Source organism: Lasiosphaeria miniovina, assembly GCF_030549165.1.
Source record: "Lasiosphaeria miniovina strain SMH2392-1A chromosome Unknown B0T26scaffold_8, whole genome shotgun sequence".
Taxonomy (NCBI): domain Eukaryota; kingdom Fungi; phylum Ascomycota; class Sordariomycetes; order Sordariales; family Lasiosphaeriaceae; genus Lasiosphaeria; species Lasiosphaeria miniovina.
In genome coordinates, this window is record NW_026848227.1 from 2,094,766 (window position 1) to 2,113,733 (window position 18,968).

At 53.7% G+C, this 18,968-nt stretch overlaps 6 protein-coding genes across 6 annotated transcripts; 2 read left to right on the forward strand and 4 right to left on the reverse strand.

Moving 5' to 3' along the window:
* Positions 1–1,611: 1,611 nt before the first annotated feature.
* Positions 1,612–2,676, reverse strand: B0T26DRAFT_657908 (Fructosamine/Ketosamine-3-kinase; the record flags this gene model as incomplete). The annotated part of the gene is made up of 3 exons (XM_060438824.1): positions 1,612–1,799; positions 1,886–2,465; positions 2,524–2,676. 3 exons carry the CDS (start codon positions 2,674–2,676, stop codon positions 1,612–1,614), a joined length of 921 nt encoding a protein of 306 aa, XP_060290334.1.
* Positions 2,677–4,073: 1,397 nt separating this feature from the next.
* Positions 4,074–5,190, reverse strand: B0T26DRAFT_600418 (uncharacterized protein; the record flags this gene model as incomplete). Its single annotated transcript, XM_060435721.1, has 3 exons — positions 4,074–4,714; positions 4,872–5,035; positions 5,105–5,190. Coding segments are annotated over 3 exons (891 nt in total), but the record flags the coding sequence as incomplete, so codon positions are not given.
* A 1,180-nt stretch (positions 5,191–6,370) lies between these two features.
* On the reverse strand, positions 6,371–6,834 carry B0T26DRAFT_681142 (uncharacterized protein; the record flags this gene model as incomplete). The annotated part of the gene is made up of 2 exons (XM_060440612.1): positions 6,371–6,487; positions 6,532–6,834. The coding sequence occupies 2 exons, from the start codon at positions 6,832–6,834 to the stop codon at positions 6,371–6,373; spliced, it is 420 nt and encodes a 139-aa protein (XP_060290336.1).
* Positions 6,835–7,548: 714 nt separating this feature from the next.
* Positions 7,549–9,079, forward strand: B0T26DRAFT_731476 (uncharacterized protein). Its single transcript, XM_060443060.1, has 3 exons — positions 7,549–7,958; positions 8,040–8,239; positions 8,322–9,079. Exons 1-3 carry the CDS (start codon positions 7,680–7,682, stop codon positions 8,617–8,619), a joined length of 777 nt encoding a protein of 258 aa, XP_060290337.1. The 5' UTR covers positions 7,549–7,679; the 3' UTR covers positions 8,620–9,079.
* A 472-nt stretch (positions 9,080–9,551) lies between these two features.
* Positions 9,552–10,621, forward strand: B0T26DRAFT_757026 (SH3 domain-containing protein; the record flags this gene model as incomplete). The annotated part of the gene is made up of 2 exons (XM_060446193.1): positions 9,552–9,614; positions 9,788–10,621. The coding sequence occupies 2 exons, from the start codon at positions 9,552–9,554 to the stop codon at positions 10,619–10,621; spliced, it is 897 nt and encodes a 298-aa protein (XP_060290338.1).
* Positions 10,622–12,563: 1,942 nt separating this feature from the next.
* B0T26DRAFT_744288 (uncharacterized protein) lies at positions 12,564–16,199 on the reverse strand (the record flags this gene model as incomplete). Its single annotated transcript, XM_060444395.1, has 3 exons — positions 12,564–12,621; positions 14,059–15,492; positions 15,571–16,199. The coding sequence occupies 3 exons, from the start codon at positions 16,197–16,199 to the stop codon at positions 12,564–12,566; spliced, it is 2,121 nt and encodes a 706-aa protein (XP_060290339.1).
* Positions 16,200–18,968: the final 2,769 nt, after the last annotated feature.

An 18,968-nucleotide genomic window follows, 5' to 3' on the forward strand; every position in this document is an offset into this window, starting at 1 on the left:
GTCCTGGAAGACAAACTACGAGAGAGTACCTGCTGTCAATACTTCCGTTCATGATGCCATGATCATGAAGCCCATCTCTGCGCTCCAAGCTCCGGGCCCCCCGGAGCAATCTGGCAACGCTCACGAGGGGGCGTGGGCGTGTGTGGGCCCCATTTGTGCTTATAATTGGAGGAGGTTACGGTACATGATATTCTTTTCTATGTAACGACGGCGACAAAAACCCTGTTGGATTTTCTCTCGTCCTTTTTTCTTAATGTCGCGGTTACCACTACTCTGTGTGTGTTTACGGGTTTTTGCAGCAGGCAGGCGTCTTTTTTTATCATGTCTAGAGAGAAAGAAAAATTCTTTTCATTACGGATTCGGATGGTGAAAAGAACCGAGGACAAGCCAGCAACAAGAAACGAGCGAGTTTGACGATTTTAGAGAGGGAATTGGAGAGACACTTGGGTTTCTGTTTATTTTTCTGCGTTTTCTTAGGTGCTCTCGGTTTACTCTCTCTTTCTTGGCACTCACTCAATTTTTTTTTCGCTTGAAACCTCCTTTCTTCTCTCTTTGCTTATGTCTGTAAATAACCTACGTACCTATACCTGAGCTCAGTGCATACCAATCAATCTACCACCGCTACTAACTAAACTCTCACGCAAAAAGTGGCTGCCTTGGTGCTGCTTTCCCCCTATTCCTGCTGTGCAGTGCAGTGCAGAATACGGTTCCTTCCGTTCCCCCCTTGTTTAGGGTTGGCACTTACCGCACCCCGAAATAAACTCATATCGGGGCGCCAGCGCGCGTCTCAGCCCGGCGATCGGTGAATCTCGCTGTTCATGCGACGCAGCGACACCCACTCCGGGAGGACCCTCTCCCGCGTCGGAGAATGGCCCTGCTGAAACGGGGCACCGACGGCTGCCTCGCCGCGATTGGACCGGCTCAGCCGACTGACGTACATAGTACAACAAAAAAGGACAGAAACCCACAGAAAATATGTTTTTTTTTTTAAAAAAAAGGGAAGGAGTAAGGGAAAAGAGAAGGAGGCAGGGTCCGTGGGATTTCAAGGGTCTCGATTATTTTCTTTTGCTGTCTTTCTTCTTTTCGGAAACAGCGCGGGTTTCCTTTTTTGCAGGGCATGTCGCTGCTGTATAATTCAACGTTATCGCTATAACTCCAGGCTGCGTGCGTCACGTGTAAATTACTGGCGCCGAGCGACCTCCTTTGGAGTGTCGTCTTCGCCCCTTCATTTCCCAACGATTGGGAGTTTTCTATTTCACAAGGGAGGTTGTGACCTCTGTGGAAACAGAGTCACGACAGCCGCAAAACGAAGCGAAGCGCCTCCGTGAATCAGTAGTGCCTCCATTGGACCTCTACGGTACCTCACTAAACTCGGGCCTGCCACTCCACACAATTAGTCCCCAGCCTCTCTGTTCCTGTTGCGCTTCTATCCCTCTATGGCCCTCTGGCTGCTTCCGTCTTGCTCTTGCTTTTGCTCTACATAACCACCCGGGTAGTTCTCCACCAGACGCTGGATCTCGTCGATGACCCTACCGAGTTTGTGCACATATTGTCAGCTGCTTATGCCCTGGCTCACTCACACGTCTTTGTTTCATGTAATAGGTAAGCGGCTTACATTTGAAGATACTCGCCGTTCTCTGGGAAGAAGGTGGCGGCGTGCAGATTGAACCGCACGGCGTAGAGCGCGTTCCGGTCGTCGAAGTCTGCTACGGGCTCGGCCTTGGGCACGATGGCGAAGTAGGCCCGGAAGTGCTCCGACGTGAATTTGTTCCGCGCCGGACGCCAGTTTCCAAACTCGTCTGTGAGGATTAATTGCTCGTCTTTGGTCAGCGAATATGCCTTTTGCAGGTTACGCTTGGGGGGGGGGGGGGAAGGGGGGCTTTACACTCGTTATGCGCCCAGAAGCTTGCCGGGTCGTAGACGATGCAGTCCTGGCTACCGCGCCTGTTGACGACGACACCGGCATTCCCGCACCACAGGTCGCCGTGCACGAGCGACGGCTTGATATTCCGTCCATTACTCTCAAGCGGCCGCAGCAGCCGGGGGATGACCTTGGCGAACAGCGCCGGCAGCAGCGCGTCGAGCCTGGCCTCGGGCCCGGCCCGCTTCTCGCGCTCGTGCAGCACGTGCCGCAGCCCGCTGGCATAAAACGCCTCCCAGCTGTCGCACCACGCGTTGTCCTGCGGCAGGTCGCCGTTGTACGTCGCGCAGTGGAAGCCGAACTTGCCGCTCGGCGACGTGTGGCTCGAGTGCAGCCTGGCCAGCTTCTCGCCGAACGAGCCGGGCTCCGGCAGGCCGTCGACGAAGGTGTAGAACTTGCAGATGTAGAAATGCGCGTTGGGTTCAGTCTTGAGACTGCCCCAGGCGATGGGCTTGGGGCAGAAATCTGGCGTGATCGCGTAGATGACCGATGTCGCTTCGAACTCGCCCTTTAGTGCCTCGCGCCCGTGGTGGCCGACGGATACCTAGACGACGACTCAGCGCTTTCTCCCTACACTTTACGGCACGGAGACGTGCTCGAACCTTCATGAAGTAGCTCTCCTCGCTGCCATCGGTGTGCCGAACATCGATGCGCGTGGCCTTGGCCCAAGCAGACTGCCCAACTTTGGTCACGCCAAGTATCTCGGAGACATCGGGCAGCACTGGGGAGATGTTAGTAGTGCGTCTTTTGAACATCGGGCTGTCTTGGAGACAGCAACTGACCGACGATAATGCTGGGGTCAATTTGAAGCGGCTGATTATCACTCGGATTGCCAGGCAAGACGGCAGGCAAAGTCGTCTCCATGTCGTGAGTAGACCAACATAAATTTCAACTATCACTTCAAAGCCAGTTGAACTGCGTGGGGTTTCTTTCACTGATGACAATATCGAGATGCATATACAGCTCGAAATTCTTGGAGCAGCTGATACGATTCTCTTGCTTTTTTTTTTAAAGCTGTCCACCAGCCCAGATACGGCCGTGTCACCTCGGGCGTGTTGGGCCATTTCGTGGGTCGAGGAAAAGGGGCACAGATGTGTTGGTGGTGTTTTGTCCGTCGGGGTGTTGTTCTGTTCGCTGTTAGGTACGTATTGGATGGATTCTTCCGCGCAATTTGAAGCGGCCGCCAGGCCGTTGGGGGCTAGGTATCCATTCGTATTCGTGTAGGCCCGGGTCTAGGTTTACAGAGTATCCGTACATACATACACCCAGCTCTCTTCAATTCAAGCCAAAGAGCACTTGCAGCCCCGCATCAATTTCACACTGCTGTCTACTATTGTACAGCACGGATACATAATATGTAAAGTGCCGTGTTTCTGACGTTCCCGCGTGATGCTGCCTCACGACCACGGTTGCGGCCCGCAAATCGAGCCTTGTCTGACAGCCCTAGTTGCTGAGTGAGGGCTGTGGGCGGCGGCCCTTTGCTGTCAAGGAAAACGGCCCCGCTCTAAGTACCTTACGTATTCGGGATGGGATGGAGGGCGGGAGCCCCTCTGGTGGTGACGTCAGGCGGTCGCCCGACCGCCTGACGGAGCGGCTGTGATCCCTATCTTTCTCTCGTGCTTCCTGCTATATTCTTTCCTGCTACGCTTCCTGCGAGCTCTCCCCTCCTTATTCCTGTGCGCAACCTTGCGCGTGCTATCGTTCAGGGCTCTTGCTAGTTGGGCCCGACCTAGAGTATCACTCTCGGCACACCACTGGCGGGAGCGAGGCGATTTCAATACCGCCAAGGGAAGGACGAGAGTGGAGTCGAGGAACTCAAAGTCAGAGGCTTGCAAAACTTAGTCGATGGTCTTTCGATTCATTGATCTCGTCGTGCCTCTTTCACTCATCAACAGATGCAACGGACATTGAAAGGAGGTTTAGAAAGCCTCTCAGGGGGGAAGGGTTCAGGCCATTTCTCCGTTTCCACCAGCCCACCGCTATCTCCGCATGCAATCCCCTAGCCGAGGTCTTCCTCCCATGCCCGTCTCCTCTTCTGTCCCCTCTTCCGTCCGCGCCTCTCCTCGTCCTCGTCCAGGTCGCTATCAACAATCCTAGGCGGCCATTCCTCTTCCTGACCTGGTACCGACGATGGTAGCTCTTTCTCTCCGCGCTTACGCTTGGTGGGACTGGCACTCCGTGTCCGTCCACCCCCATATGCCTTGAAGAGCGCGTCGCCGGACAACTCCTCCCGGATCACCTCCTCCTTCATGCCGTCAACGACGAATCGCGCAATAAGGCGTCGCTTCCGGGCAGTAACGAAGGTCTTGACGCGGATACGCACGGCCTGGGCGAAACGGGCGAAGAGAAATTCGCGCGCTGCCCCGCGCAGATGTGGCACCTGGATATCGTGGTAGAACGTGGGAAATAGGGGCTGGTTGTCAACAAGGACATGGACGCTATACACGATAGTAGCGGTAGTGGTGGCAGTAGCAACGACGGGTTTAGGGACCAAGGCGAACCAAAAGGCGTCAAAGGTCGGCGTATGCAAGTCGCGGCGTAGCCAGAGGAGGTTGCAGTAGTCGTCGATACTTGGACTAACGCTTGTACCGTAGCGCGACATACCGTTGTCGTCAAACCACGACGTCTGCGCGGTCGGGGCGATGTGGGCGCTATCCAACGCCCACGGGAACCGTGTGATGACGCACTGGGCTGCCTGCGCTGCCTCGGTTGGGGCAACGGCAGGCCAGGAGTCGGGGAGCTTGTCGTGTGGGAACTGCCAGTCTTGAAAGGATGGTACGATGGGATAGAATTCTAAGCTAAAAAGAAGGGGGTTGCGGTTAGTAATGGACACCAAACTTGTAATAGTAGTGTTACGTGAGGTACATAAAACATGTATGTATTGCATATGGGTAAGACTCGAGGGCATGGCGTATATATTGTTATCCGCATACAAGACTCGAAACAATACCGTCACCAGGGACAATGAAGAAGCATTTCCTCCCTATCAGAATACCCTCGAGAGGTATCAATACTGGCTGTATCCCCTTCTTATCTAATGCCAAGTAGCCATCGAAAGCGTTGTTTGCGACAACCTGGGCCGCAACGAGGACAGTCTGGTGATGGACACCATAGCTATGGGATAATACCGTAGTTTCGCCTGCCAATGCGCCTATCGACGAAGGGGCATCATATGTTGGGAACTCTAGGGGGCTGTCGCTTTGGGGCAGAGGGTCGACGCAGGGGAGCGAAAAGATAACGTTGCTCGCATCGCCGTAGTTGGGATGGAGGACGAGTAGCGCGTTGTGCTGCTGCTGCTCGGGCCTGGCTTGTGGGGGGGCGCCAGGATAGGGATGGGGCGAGAGACACCGCTGCGGTCAATGGGACTTGGTAAGTCGGTATTCGTCGTCGTCGTCGTCGTCGTTAATATAGCTAGGTAGGTATATAAAGCAAGTTTTGTTGGAGACTTCTAGTCGTTCAAGTGTTCGCTCAGTGGCGGGCCTTGGCGCTAAGCTTCTGAGCACGGGCGGACTAGGTACTGTACTGCGTATGCGTATCCGTCCATTAGCGCAGAATGGCCAAGCCACAAACTAAGCCACATCCTTATACGGCTAACGAGTCAGGGCAAGATATATACGCCCAACCGAACAGAATATTTCATCTTAGATTTAGGGATATATAGTTCTGGTCGTCAATGAGTCAAAATCCATGGTTTTATCAAGTCGAAGGATCAAATACTGTTGGAATGACAAGGTCATTCGTTCCACAGTCACTGCAGTAACCGATGCGAATGGGGTGGTTGTGGTGGTTGTATTCTGGTCTACTCTATGTAAAAGGATCACGAACTACGGTAACAGGGTGCGCATTGGATTTGGCAATGCCCCGAGGCTACGTGATGGTTGCGCCTCGGACACGTACCGCATAGCGGCCCGTGTGCTGGTCAGCCACTGAGGCTGTGCATCCCGTTGACTGGTAGTTCCCACAAATACGCTGACCAAAATAACTTTCCACCAACCGGAATTAATTGACGGAAGTTATAACATCATGTGATCTACGAAAAAAGAATGGCACAATGTTAATCGACCAGTCAAATATTACAAGGCTTTTGAATGCGAAGGCTATGTGTCGTGGGGCGTCTCAGTAAAACCCAAGAATCTCCCCGACGACGCTCCTGTAGACCCCGTTGGGGTCTAACTGCTCTCGAACTGCCTTGAATCGGCGGAGGTGCTATTCGCCAGAGGATGTTAGATAAAGCATTTAGTTGGTCCAAATGCCAGTCGATGATACTCACGTCTAGATCTAGATTCTTGGCCGCCCATGTTAGCACTTGGCGGCTGTTCTTGGTCCAATGAGGTCTGCAGGGAAGCTCACTGATGAGGGTTTGTGCGAGCTTTGGGTCTTTACAAAACGATTAGCCTACATCGTGGAGATCGGAGATGGCGAGTGCTCACAGAAGGCCTCGTTAATCGCTTATGGTTGCCAATCGATGACCGGTATGAGGGGAAGTTTAAACATAATGGCTCCCTTGCCCCAGTCCGCGCCATCGGACGTATTATAGGTAACCTGGCCGAGGAGGTCGTAGTAAGGCTTGCCGACTGTCAGAAGAGAGTTAGCGTTGAACTGGCAGATACACGACGGAGGGGAGACGTGAACTTGATGTTGATTCCGCTGCGATATGTCGATGTCATGATGATCCCTTTGGAAAGCTCGGCGTCAAATAGCGTGCGGACGCGCTTCAACATCTTATTGGCCATGGTAACGGGGAACGCGAGCTCGAGAGTCAAGCCGTGCAGGTCATAGTCCCATTCTGGCAGTTGATCAGGATACAGGCCCCCAATCAGGAGGTCGTAGTTCCACCCATAGACCGGCCAGTCCTTGATCTCGGTGTTGTTTGTTTTTTTCGTAGCCGAACATAGCATGATCTCCCGTGGCATGATCTCCCGGAGCACTTAACATCGTCACCGACGTCGTTTCTCCCCCGAAATATGGCTATCTTTTCCTACTGCCTTGCCCAGGTACCGCCGCAGCTTGCGCTTTAGGCTATCGATGAATTGTCTTTTACCGGCCAGTTGCGCCGAATCTCGATTTAAATTATTTCTGTCTGGCAGAGAAAGTCTCCGCCAGTTATGGGTTGTTGGTCTGACAATCCGGCCACTCTGCAGCTTCGCACCCAGCTCCTCGGAAATTAAAGCATACGTCGGCGTCAACGGCGGATACATTTGGCTTCATCTTTTTCATTTCTGCTGTGCACTTGGCCCAGAGACTCTAGGCTTGCTTTTCCTTTCCATTGAATCTGATTCTAAAAATTTCGTCGAGCAGTGCGAATGTGAAGATGGGCGGGCTGTGGTGAATTTGGATTTTAGGCGCTAGAACGAAGCCAAATGATGTGAAACTGTACAAACTATGTGATGATGTATGGCCTTTCTTTCCCGGTAAGGGAAATGCATCGTCGATACCGAACCTAGAATGTCGGTCACAGGCAACTTGCAGGAAAACACAAGTCCCGCCATGGAAGGTGCAAGACGAGCCCCTTTCCCTCCCACTGTAATGTACTTATCCCAACTTTCCACTTGCTATCCCCAATCTGCTTCTTGCTGCACACACATATCGTTCTGTGTATAGTTTTCAACTGTTAATTCATTGTCCAGAATCAGAGCAAACAATCGGCGCCGTCTATCTGCCAGTTTCCTCCAAGCACGTCCGAATTCCACCTTCCTGCGCACATTGCGGAACTCACATCGCGGAACTCACATCGTTATCCAACCCCCACCTGCAGAGAATGGCGACCCAAAGCAGGCCAACGGAAATGAAGGACGCCAACGAACGTCTCAGTGACAAAACGGCAAGCGGAAAACTCGCCAAAGAGAAAAAGAGCCCGCATAGAGATATACTGCAGAGGGGAATCCCGGATGTTTCCACGATATGTATTTCTCCCTTGGCAGATGTTTATCTGGCCATGGGACTCACCGAGGGCTTGCTGGAGATACAGCGGTGCCTTCGGGAATATCTGAAGGGGTTCATGAACAGTCTTCCCAGCTTCTTGACCCCCGAAGACCAGGTAAGTGAACCAAGGGAGGGTTTTTGCTGCCGCCCTGCAAAGGACTGGTTGTTGTCGGCTAAAAAACGAGGGACTTGCAAGCATGTCGTTACGCAGAAACACCACCGCGAACTCCAGGATACCATCGACGACTTGTGCGACGTGTTTCGTGAGGCCAGGCACTTCAGGCCGATGGGGCCGAACGACATCATGACGGACGTCACGTTCGGCATCATCGCCAATGTGCGCGCTCACCTCCAGAGAGACGTCGAGATCGGATCGTACATTGATGCGGCGGCATGGTGAGTGCAGTCCTTCAGTCTCCCAGATGCATTCTCTCAGACGTCAGACCTAGTTTTACTGACTGATTTATCTGCTGGCTAGGCTTATGGAGACAGCTAACGTTGTCTTCAACGAGACGTGGAGGAGAGAAGACGCAGAAAGAGCGCGAAGAGCAGCCGTAGCAAATGGGAACGGAATACGAGCTAGACTTGCAAAGGATGCTGCGGAGATAAGAGCCTTGACACAGCGAATAAGACAAGAATTGGCTATGCATATGAAAGAAGGAGTAGCAAAGATGGTAAAAGCGGAGAAGGAAGAAAAGCAAGCAGAGAGAGCAGAGAGGGCTGAAGCAAGGAAAGCAAACGAAGCAAGGTCTTTGGAGGAAGCAAAAGAAGGGTAGAATAAATAGGTGCTCGACGCCACTGGGACAGCGATCAGCGTCTAGTGCAGGAGAAGAGGAGAGTACATGGTTCGATACGTATAGTTCTCAAATGAAAGACAGCGTTCCACAGTTATCTTTACTCAGGTTGCTGACGTTGCCATGGCACATATAAGTAAGGCAGGCAGGGCAGGCAAGGCAGGTATCCGTAATGTAAGGTAGTGATGCTGCCGCGAATTGTGTGAACGCCCCCGTACCAATGTCGGTCAGCAAACAATTGTGTGTTCTACACTCAGCTCTAGAGGGGAGAGTTTGTGGAGAAATGACTAATTGCGACGACACTGAGGTAGGTTCTCATCTGAGTAATTATGACCGATAATCTAGCCACATGATGGTACAGTGCTACGTTTTTGCAAAGAAAATCTAGCTTAAGAGAAAGTAAGAAAATGGAAAGGCCTTGCCTTGGGATAAACATGGATTCAGGACAAAGGGGCTCCGGGTCAATCGTTGTCGAAAAGCACTACCTCGGAAACGGCCTGACCTGACGCTGCTGCGGCGGCTGCGGCAGGCGTCACAGCAGACCCCTGCGGCCAACCCTACCCCCCCACCCTCCTCCCCCCAAACTCGTCGCCGCTCCTTTGGCTGCTTGGCGGCGGGTTTTAGTGGGCTCGTTGCTTGCGCCACCTTCATCAACGTCAATCCATCTGGGTCCCCACGACGGACACACCATCCGACACAATCCCAGTTGTGCAGACTGTTAGGCTATCTTTCCCCATTCACCTCTAGAGAGACAATATATAAGAAAGTAACAGCGTGTTGTGTTGTTCTTCCCTCAGACTCGATTCGATACTCCTACCGCACGCGAATTCTGAAGCGCCGCCCCAACATCTCAGGACCCAGATCGAAATACAGGCACGAGACCCAAGCCAAGGCCGCCAACACGCAACTTGACCATGGTGTCTGAAGACCGCCAACGGGTCATTGAGACCAACCGGTCTCTGCGACTGATCAAGAATGTGAGTCGTCAGTCAGAACTCTGGGTTCTGGTTAAGAGGCGAAACTATGCAATTCACTTTGCAACCTCTAGACGCTCGTCGCATCTGGGGCACTCCGATCATGATCAACCCACTGTCCCCTTTTTTATCTGCAAGAAAAACGAAGTCGCTAACCGCCCACGGCCACTTTCTAGGAACTGGAAGCGCTGCTAGAGAAGGGCGTCATCTCCGACACGGCGTTCGACAGCATCCACAGCCTGCTCCCGACCGAAGCGAGCATTTCGGGGGCGCCGGCGCCGGCACTGCGCGGGGGGGCCGGCGGTGTCGCCTCGGCACCACCGCCACCGCCAACGGCCGCCCTGAACAACCTGCACCTCGAGCAGGCGTCGTCGCCAGTGCCGCCGCCGCCGTCGTACAATCAGTCGACTGGCGGGCCGCCGCCGCTTCCGGGCCGCAGACAACCGCCGCCGCCGCCCAGCAAGCCCGTACTGACGCATGCGCGGGCGCTGTTCCGGTACGAGGCGTCGGACGCGCGCGACTGCAGCTTCGAGCGCGACGACCGGGTCGCCGTGTACGAGTATATGAACGCCGACTGGTGGATGGGACGCAACCTGCGGACGGGCCAAGAAGGCATCTTCCCCAAGAGCTACGTCGAGCCCGAGACGGCGGCAGCGTCGCCGGTGCCGCAGCCGTGGAACAGTAACCCAAGCAACAACAGCTGGGACGAGAAGAACGGTGCCGCCGGCGGCTATCCCGGAGCGATGCCGTATCAGCCGCCCGCCCAGCCGCAGTACGTGACGGGCGGCATGCTCCCCCCGCCGGCGCCCGGCCAGTTCAGCAACCCCTACAACGGCAGCGCGCCGCCGCCCATGGCCATCGCCGACGGCCAGCAAGGCCAGCAGGGCCAGCAGGGCGAGGAGAGCGGCGTCAGCAAGCACGGCAAGAAGATTGGCAAGAAGCTCGGCAATGCCGCCATCTTTGGCGCCGGCGCGACGATCGGTAGCAATCTTGTCAACTCCATCTTCTAAGCGACTGTGTGCTTGAGAAGGAAGGCGGTTTGTTTCTTTCGGGTCAAGTATACTGGAGATGCATTATTTCTTTGCTGTTGGCGGGTTGGAATTCATTTGCCAAGGGAGAGTACCTGCTCTGAGTTTTGCTTTTCCACGCTCCGTTGTGCTATTTGCCTTTTAATGTCAGCCAGAGGTCACGAACGCAGCACTTTAAAAAAAACAAGCCTCAGTTATTTATTTTGTTTCCCCCTCATCCCGTTTCTCGGCCATAGAATAGTTGCTGGTTGCTAGTTACTAGTTGGCTTTGTGGGCTTTGAGTGAGTGAGTACCTAACTGGGTTGGGATATCAGTTGCTGGGGGTTTGACTTTGTTTCCTCTCATATTCATGTTCTGGCGTACGCGGATTACGGGTACCTACCTAGGTTACCTACATTTTGCCTTTTGGATAGACCATATCAATACGTTACTAAACAAGCGAGGCATCCATTAGCCGTACCATCTTATCCTCGCCTCTCCCACCCTCCCAATTCAAATCCGACCAATATTTCCCGCAGTTATCTCGTCAGCTCATGGCGGGCTTTTGGGTTGGATGATTCATTTAGAAGGTGGTGGGCGCTTGCTGCGGGCCCAAACAAATCCTGGTCTCGTCCATTTTCAATACTCGCCTATGGCCTCCATCCAACACTCCCTGTTTAGTGGCCACTTATGAGGGGTGCCGGGATATCTAGGCTTGGCCATGCAGCTGGTTGCGAGGATTGGTTTCTGGTCAACTCCTAGGAGGCTTTGTTGACGACTGACGCACGGCAACCGCATTCCTACTCTGGGTAGCGGTGCTCAGAGGGCGGGAGCTTTGGTGGTAGTCCCGAACCCGTTATCAACCCTCGGGGCAGGCTAAAGAGACATGTTGCTGGGAATCACAGTAATCATGTGGAAGCCCAAACAAAAAGAACCTTTGCACCCGTACCCGGCTTCGCGCTGTTCGGGTTGGCGATGGAACTAAGTGCCCAGAGTGCACAGGTGGTCAATAGCAAGTCCGGTTCACACTCCTGAAAACTAATGGCGTCCACCCAGGGGGCTAAAATAAACAATATGCAAAACTATACATAAAGTAATACGTCATATCCTAGGCATTAACGGTCTCTAACTATAATACGCATCTTTTCCTTTGCCTTAGGGTTTTCATACATATTCTCTAAAGCTCTCTACCTAATGTTCAAACTCGGAATCAAATCCATCACCTCTCAGGCTTCCCCCGAGAAAACGCCATGGAGCACGTGAATAACTCGTTAACTAATGCCTAACGAGAAGTTAGTGCGGGGTACGGGGATTACAACTGTCGACACCCCGCCCGTTTCACGAATCGATTTTCTTCGAGACCGAGAGGCATTGACTACCACACCTTCTATTCAATTGGCCCTATCTAAAACCCATGCTAATGCGGCTTCTCAATACCTCTACGTTCCGCCTCGAGACCTTTGAGTCCGAAAGGGCAGTGCGGTACGCCGCGCTCTCGCACCGCTGGGGCGAAGATGAAGTCTCATTCGACGCTATCAACACTCCCGGTGTTGAGAGCAGGCTCCGGTACGCTAAAATCTGAGTGCACAAGGTCTCCTTTTTTCGGTATGCATGTCAAGCACCTCACCTCACTTGGTTGCCTTGCCTTTCCTTGCGTCCTTTCTCATGGTCATGTGGACAAGATACCTAAGATACCAGATATTCTCTCTCCAGTGAAGAATACAACGCAGTATAATTTAAGTTCAAGTGAAGCAGTGGATTAAATACTCCCACATTTCTGTAAATAAAACGATATGGGAGTTCTCGATCCAGTTCTGCCGATTTTCAATGTGTAAAGAGAGAGAGAGAGAGCTCTGTGCAAGCCTTGAATGAGGATTCTCATTCTTCCATGAACCGACACATTGTACATAGCCAAACCAGACAAAACACCTAGACCTCCCATAGTCTAGACTAACGGCAAGATAGACAGAGTAGAGTCTCGATGGGAGTCACGAATAAATATACTCGAGTTAGTCGGATGCAATGCCCCATATCTCGCTGCTACCCAGATTCCTCCATAATAATGACAAGGAGATATCCATGGGCGCGTGGCATCCCGGACAGCCCAGCCCATGGGGGCGGGACAGGGAAGGCTGCAGGTCCCCAGGGGGCACGAGATGGGACCTAGCCTAGGCTTGCAATCCACTGTGGTGTGGAGGCGGCGGGGCTGCGGGGAAAGGGGGGGTCCCTCCATAGCTCCTTCCAGGGCGCTGGGGTCCAGGCGTCATGAAAGATCGGGCATCGATCGTGAGGTCATTGCGTCCAGATGTATCTATTGGAATCTCCCTGCAATCATTTGATGAAGAGGTTAAGCGCTTTGCGTTAGGTACTTGTTCGAATAGGGTTCAATCTGGCAGTAGATGCGCGTTCTGTTCTGTTCTGTTCTGTTCTAGTATAAGGGTATGCTACCAGTAGTATAAAATCTTACGGGGTGTGAGGGGTGTGGTGTGGTGTAAACTAGTCAGATTATAGCACCCAACTTTCCTCCCCTTAGGTATTCGACCAACAGTCCCAGATTAAAGCCTCCAAACACCCCATGCCATCTAGTCCCTCAACGTCTGCCTGCCTGCCTGCCTACCTGCCTGTCAGTTTGCACGGCGACGGTCCAGCCAGCAAAGACGTTTCCACCAACGGCCAAAAACCACCTCACCTGGCTGGGTAAGGTAGGTAGGCACCGAGGACCACGAACAAAGCCGTGTCTGGGGTTTCCCTCTATTGAAACCGGATGAAAGCAAAAACACGCCGCGTACCCAAATCCAAACCCCTCCTCCGTCCTCTTTTGGCCCACACATTTGCCTCCGTGACTGTATATGATGATGACAACTATGATAAAAAAATGCTAAGAGTCATCCCTGCCCTGCTTTCATAACCGGCATACCACTCGGCGATAGGGTAATAACAAAAGAAAGGCGCTAAAAAAAAGAAAAAAACAAATACCTAAAAAATAAATCTCTCTCCAGAGGAGCTGCTCGAGCCAGCCAACCCCTTCTAGAAAAGGGGCACAGTGGGCTACAACTGCCTGCACGGAAGCCTGCCTGCCTGTAAGTGAACTCTGGCGCTCCCGCCGTTGCCTGTCCTCCTGATTCTGAGTAGCGAAGTCAGCGACCGATCAATCAATGATACCGAATGCTGATTCTCGTCCCATGTGAAAAGAGAAAGAAAAATAAGATGAAAAGAAGTCTGCGTCCGTCTTCTTGGCATATTGTGGGAGGATAATGAGGAAAAGTAGCAAGTGTGAAGAGAATACAAATAAGAAGAAAGACAGTGCATGTCTGTTGCGTTTGAGAGCAGTGTCGTGAATGGTTTCGTGCAGTTGCGTAATGCGGCCGGTTTTTTCGTAGAAAAATCGGCCTCTCCCCCCTTCTTACTCTTCCGCCACGTTTGGCAGTGCGTCTTCCCACTTGTCGACTTCCACCACCCAATGGGGCAGCGCTATGGGGGCGTATTTCAGGCCGTGGCGTTCCTCCATCTCGACACGGAGCACTTCGGCCGCCAGCAACCATCGTCGTTGGAGCCTTGTCTTGCGGCCCTGGAACCGCTGGACAAACACCTCCTCTTCGTTGGCGAACTGGACGGCTAGGTCCTCCATCTGCTCGGCCTTCTTCTCCTCTAGTGCCTTCCTCTCTTTCTGGTGTCGTTCTACGAGCTCGTCCAAGCATTTCGCCTGCTTCTCCCTGAGCAGGTTGATTTGCGCCTGGTGCCTGCGCTTCATCTCGTCGCGCTCGCGATATGCCTCGCGGAGAAGCTCGATATCCTTCTCCGTCACTTGCCTAGCCGGAAGGTTGGCGTTGCTTGCAGACTTGCTCTGAGCCCCAGTACAGTAGGCTTCCATGTGCTTGAGCTTCAAGGTGATCCTCTTCTCCGAAGCCGGAAGCGTGGCGCGCAGCTCGCTCTCGGCTTCGACCTGACGGTCTTCGAGATGTTGTTCTGTTTTGGCGTGGCGCTCAGCCATCTTGTTTGTCAACTCGGCGTATCTTTCCAACAGCGCAAGCTTCTTCCTAATTTGCCGTGAGCGCATGTCCGAGTCCATCTTGTCTTCAAAGTCATTAAACCGGAACATTTCTGCCTCTTGCTCCTTTTTGAGTGCCTTGAATGCGCGGCTCTCGTTGGTCCGTCTTTCGGCCATTTGCCTCGCAAGCCTCTCTGCCGCGGCTTCTTTTTCCTGCGCTTGCTTGGCGGCTTCGAGCTCCGCGAGCCGCTCCTCCTCTTCCCGGCGCCGGCGTTCGAGCTCTTCCTCTCCGTTACAAAAGTTCGGACACCCGACGGCCTGGTCCCAGACAGCCCCGCAAATGTAGCAGAACTGGGCTCGACACCGACACGTCATGTGCGTGCAGCCCGTGGCAAGCTCGACTAGTGTGCGGCATTTATAGCAACGTTTCCAGCCCGACTTTTCTCCCATCTGCAGAACCGCTTCGAGCTCCTGATCCTTGGGACAGTCTTGGCCAAGGCGGTGTGCGTGCCTCTTGCACATGGTGCAGGCCCTCGTATTACAGGCCTTGCAGGTCGTCTCAAACGGGTGCTTGGGGTCGATCTTGGTGGTTGGAGGGATGAACTCGCTGCACATGGCGTTAGGGCAGAACATTCTCGATTCCCAAGGCGTACTGTATTGCTGTACCGCCTTCAAAAACCTCTGCTGCTGCTCTCGGCTCAATATCGCTTTTAGGACTGGGCCCGGAATGGGCTGGGTACAGCACCTCGGCGGCATCTTGGACTCGTCCACCATGGACTGGGAGACCATAACAGCGAGGCAGTTCAAACAATAGGTATGGCCGCACGGCAGCGTATGGAGTGTCTGACGCTCGTTGGCAAAGTCCTCGCGGCAACATATGCAAGAGCTGCAGGTGTTTTTGTTAGGACTGCAAGAAGAAAACGATATTACGGCAAGTTGGGTATCTCAGCCACAAACCACTTACATGGACGAACGAGAGGGCCGCACTTTCCGCAACCTGGTGGAGAAAGACCGCGTGAAGTTCCTGACACCCTGGATTGTGCCCGCCCTGATTATGATGCTCGTAAAACGCTCGGGCTTGCTGGGCGGGGGGCTGAGAAACTGGGGTTGGTCGAGAGCTGGATCGAGCTGGCTAAGATACTTCTCGTATTGGAAGAAGGTGAGAGATTTGGACTTTCTGCGCGAAATGACCTGTGCCGACTCGGTCAGGGTAGCCGGGATCATGACCGGGCGGCGAGATGCCTGCGATGTCAGGCCCGAGCTCGTGACGCCGTCGGAGCCGGAGCTGGTAGATTCGGTACGGCCGTGATCAGAGGGGGACAAGACGAGCGAGTCGGCTAAGTGGGCGTTGGAGACGTTCGGGTTCCCGCATCCGCACACGCTCCCCTCCGTCGCCGCGGCGGCCGCCGCCGGTTCATAGGCTGGCAAGGGCAGTTGGATGCTGAGGACAGCAGCCCGTGCGACTAGCTCCCCCTCGACATCGTCCTCGGTCCGACCGCCCGAGTGTCCCAAGACCTCGCGTGTGTATTCAGCGTCGTTGAGCTCGGGCGGGATCGCAAGGGCGGCGGTTGGGACGAGAGAGGACAGGGCCATCGGGGGCGACCACGGGGCGAGCAAAGCCCGCTGATAGTGGCTGCAGCACCAGAAGGGACGGCCGCTAATAAGGCGCCTAAAAGGGGGAGGAGAGAGAGAAGACAAAAGCAAAACGAACGCGAGCCCGGCTCAAACGGTGTGCAGCTGGGAGCCCAGGGGGCATGATATTCGATCAGAGCGGGCCCATGAATTAGAAGTGAAGCCGCCCTTTTTGGTCTGAATAAATGGATGGGGCGCCGTCATCAGGCGAGCGAAGTGAAGTCAGTGAGGCGGCGGGCGTTTGGATTGCAGCGAGTGGTCGGCCAAAAGTGGGGTGGGGGGCTTCCAACTGAGGTGCCCCTGCCCGACCTGACCTGATCTGAAGGCGGCGAGAGAGTGAGAGCGGGGTGCCACAGTCTCCGTTGGGTTGGGCTGATGTCGCCAAGCCGGTAGCCAGCGGGAAGGTTGGTGTGGAGTGGAGTGCGAACCGAACGAGCAAGGGCGAGCACAGGGCAGGGCAAGCAAGGGCAAGGGCCCCGTTGTTCGATCCCAGATCGAGGCCCAGACCCTAGAATACCAGGGCAGGTTCGATATTTCTGGTGGTGACCAAACTAGGTAGGATATTCAAAAGAGAGACGGAGAGAAGGTTTGACGGCGGGAAACCAGGAACGGTTGTGCGAATAAGGTGATAGATGAAGTGAGATCGGAGAAGTCTCCACTGGCACACATTCAGGTTGCCTGGCTGGTTGCCGTAGTGTACGGAATATGTAGCGAGAACTACGATACGACATCCATGAACGAAGCCAACTAGCTACGATTTCCAGCTGGGACACCGTCCTCGCTCCAGGCAAGACCAAGTGTAGTAGATCTACCCGCTCCTAGGCCGTTGGCACTCGGGCACCTAATCTCCGGGGCGAGACCAGGTGCTGCACTGCTGATTGTAGTGTCCTATATGTACATACGCCTCCCGTGCAAAGTTGGGCAGAGAGAGAACGGCAGTGCCCATGGAGGGAGCTCCAGTTTGCCGAATCCTCAGGTCAATGGAATGGTGCATTCCGTGTTAGGTATGTGCAGGTGGTGCAGCGAGCTGAGCTCAAGCATATCCCCAGTGGCGTACACACTGTACAGTATGTGTGCGCACGTTTGGCAACCCAAAACATTCATGGCTTTTTCTTAGGTATTTCACCTTTTTTTTTCTCAGGTACGACGGGGATGGAAATGGACGCCAGAAACAAGCACCCTTGTAATACCGGGTCGCTTTGGGGCCTAGGTTGGAAGTGCTGCTACGGCACAGCCATATCCACTTCCGAATCTGAGCACATGGAAGGAGGAAGGAAACACCCCAACAAGCGTGGGAAAGGGTCCTTGTGCCTCGCACCCGCGCATCGCCTTGTTGAGCCTGATAGTTTTGACATGTCATGTCCACATCCGAGGTAACCTGGGCTTCATGTTTTCTCGCCCGAAGCCACAAACTGACAGCCTTGCCCTGCCCACTAAGAGGAGTACTCCGTATGTATTAATTATTCAATACTCCAAAATCTCCTGCCTGAAAAAAGAACACTTTTGGATCATGCAGCAAGCAGTCATTATTCCATCCCCTTTCCCTCCCCCTAGCCATTATCTTATTGCATACCGATCACGTACTCTTTTTTCTTTTTTCCCTGCTACTCTATGGAAAGGCAGGCGGGTGTGTGGCTTTTCGTAACCATGACCAGCCAGTCAGCCCACACGGCCGCCCATTACGAAAAAAGGGGAACTACTGCCAAGAGGACGGCCCTCGGAGAGAGAGGAGGCGAGCAGCCTTGTTTGAGACGAGAGACTGAGTGAGTGAGTGAGTGAGTGAGTGATTGAGTGAGTGAGTTTTTCGGCCGGTTATATGGCCCTATTTCCTCTCGAGATCGGCAGATCTTAGCTTAACCCGCAAAATACATGCATGCATACTGTATCTCTCACCCAAGATTTGATTTGCCATCCCCCTTCCCCTCCCCTCCCTTCCCATCCCTTCCACCGTCCCAACAAACAAACTCGCACGCACACTGGGCAAGCCACCCATCGGAAGCACTGACTTGCCCTCCGCACACCATCCCAACTGGCCAGAAGGGCAAGCTTTAATAGTAGGATTAGACGGGGCCAACATGTCAGAATAACACAAAAGATCAAGCTCGCGAATAAGGTAGGTACTCAGTAAGTGGGCAGGCTCAAAGCCAGGCCAGCTGCAGTCGACCCTGGGGCCTACACCAAGCCGGCAGTGAGCGAGTCGTTCGGATGCAAAGCTTAAGCTTCCGTAGCCTCGCCCACTCTCAGGTCCGGGTGTCGGGGGTCTGGGTCGGCTCGAACCGAACTAATTGGCTCTGGAGCTTGTGTTGCGGGATGGAGGGAGGAGTAATAACAGAAGGGCAACCTCAACGCCCTTGAGTGAAGGCGAACACTGTGCAAAGGCGGAGGCGGAGGGGGAGGGGGAGAAAAAAGAAAGGAGAGAGTACGTAAACACTCCCGCATGTTTGTCGCCAACATGTTACACACCGGTCTGTCTGTCTATCTGTTGCGAAATGCAACTGGCGAACTGCAGCGAGATGCATGTTTTATTTTTATTTTTTTAAACCTGCACGAGAACCGAGTGCAAGACATGACTGTCACTGACTGGCGATGGAAGCCAGAGACTGGCAAGCTAGATTACTTTTCAGGTTGTCAAGCTCTCTTCTCTCCCCTACCCCCAATCGGGCAGATAATGATCAGCTTCGGTCTTGATTCGCCGAACGCTATCTAACCTTCTGCCTTCTCATGGGCCCC

What these genes read in the sequence shown, in the direction of transcription:
- B0T26DRAFT_731476 (XM_060443060.1), top strand. Translation starts at nt 7,680, where the DNA reads ATGGCGACCCAAAGCAGGCCAACGGAAATGAAGGACGCCAACGAACGT. An exon ending in TCTTGACCCCCGAAGACCAG is followed by an intron (nt 7,959 to 8,039) that starts GTAAGTGAACCA and finishes GGGACTTGCAAG; the next exon opens with CATGTCGTTACGCAGAAACA. An exon ending in TACATTGATGCGGCGGCATG is followed by an intron (nt 8,240 to 8,321) that starts GTGAGTGCAGTC and finishes TCTGCTGGCTAG; the next exon opens with GCTTATGGAGACAGCTAACG.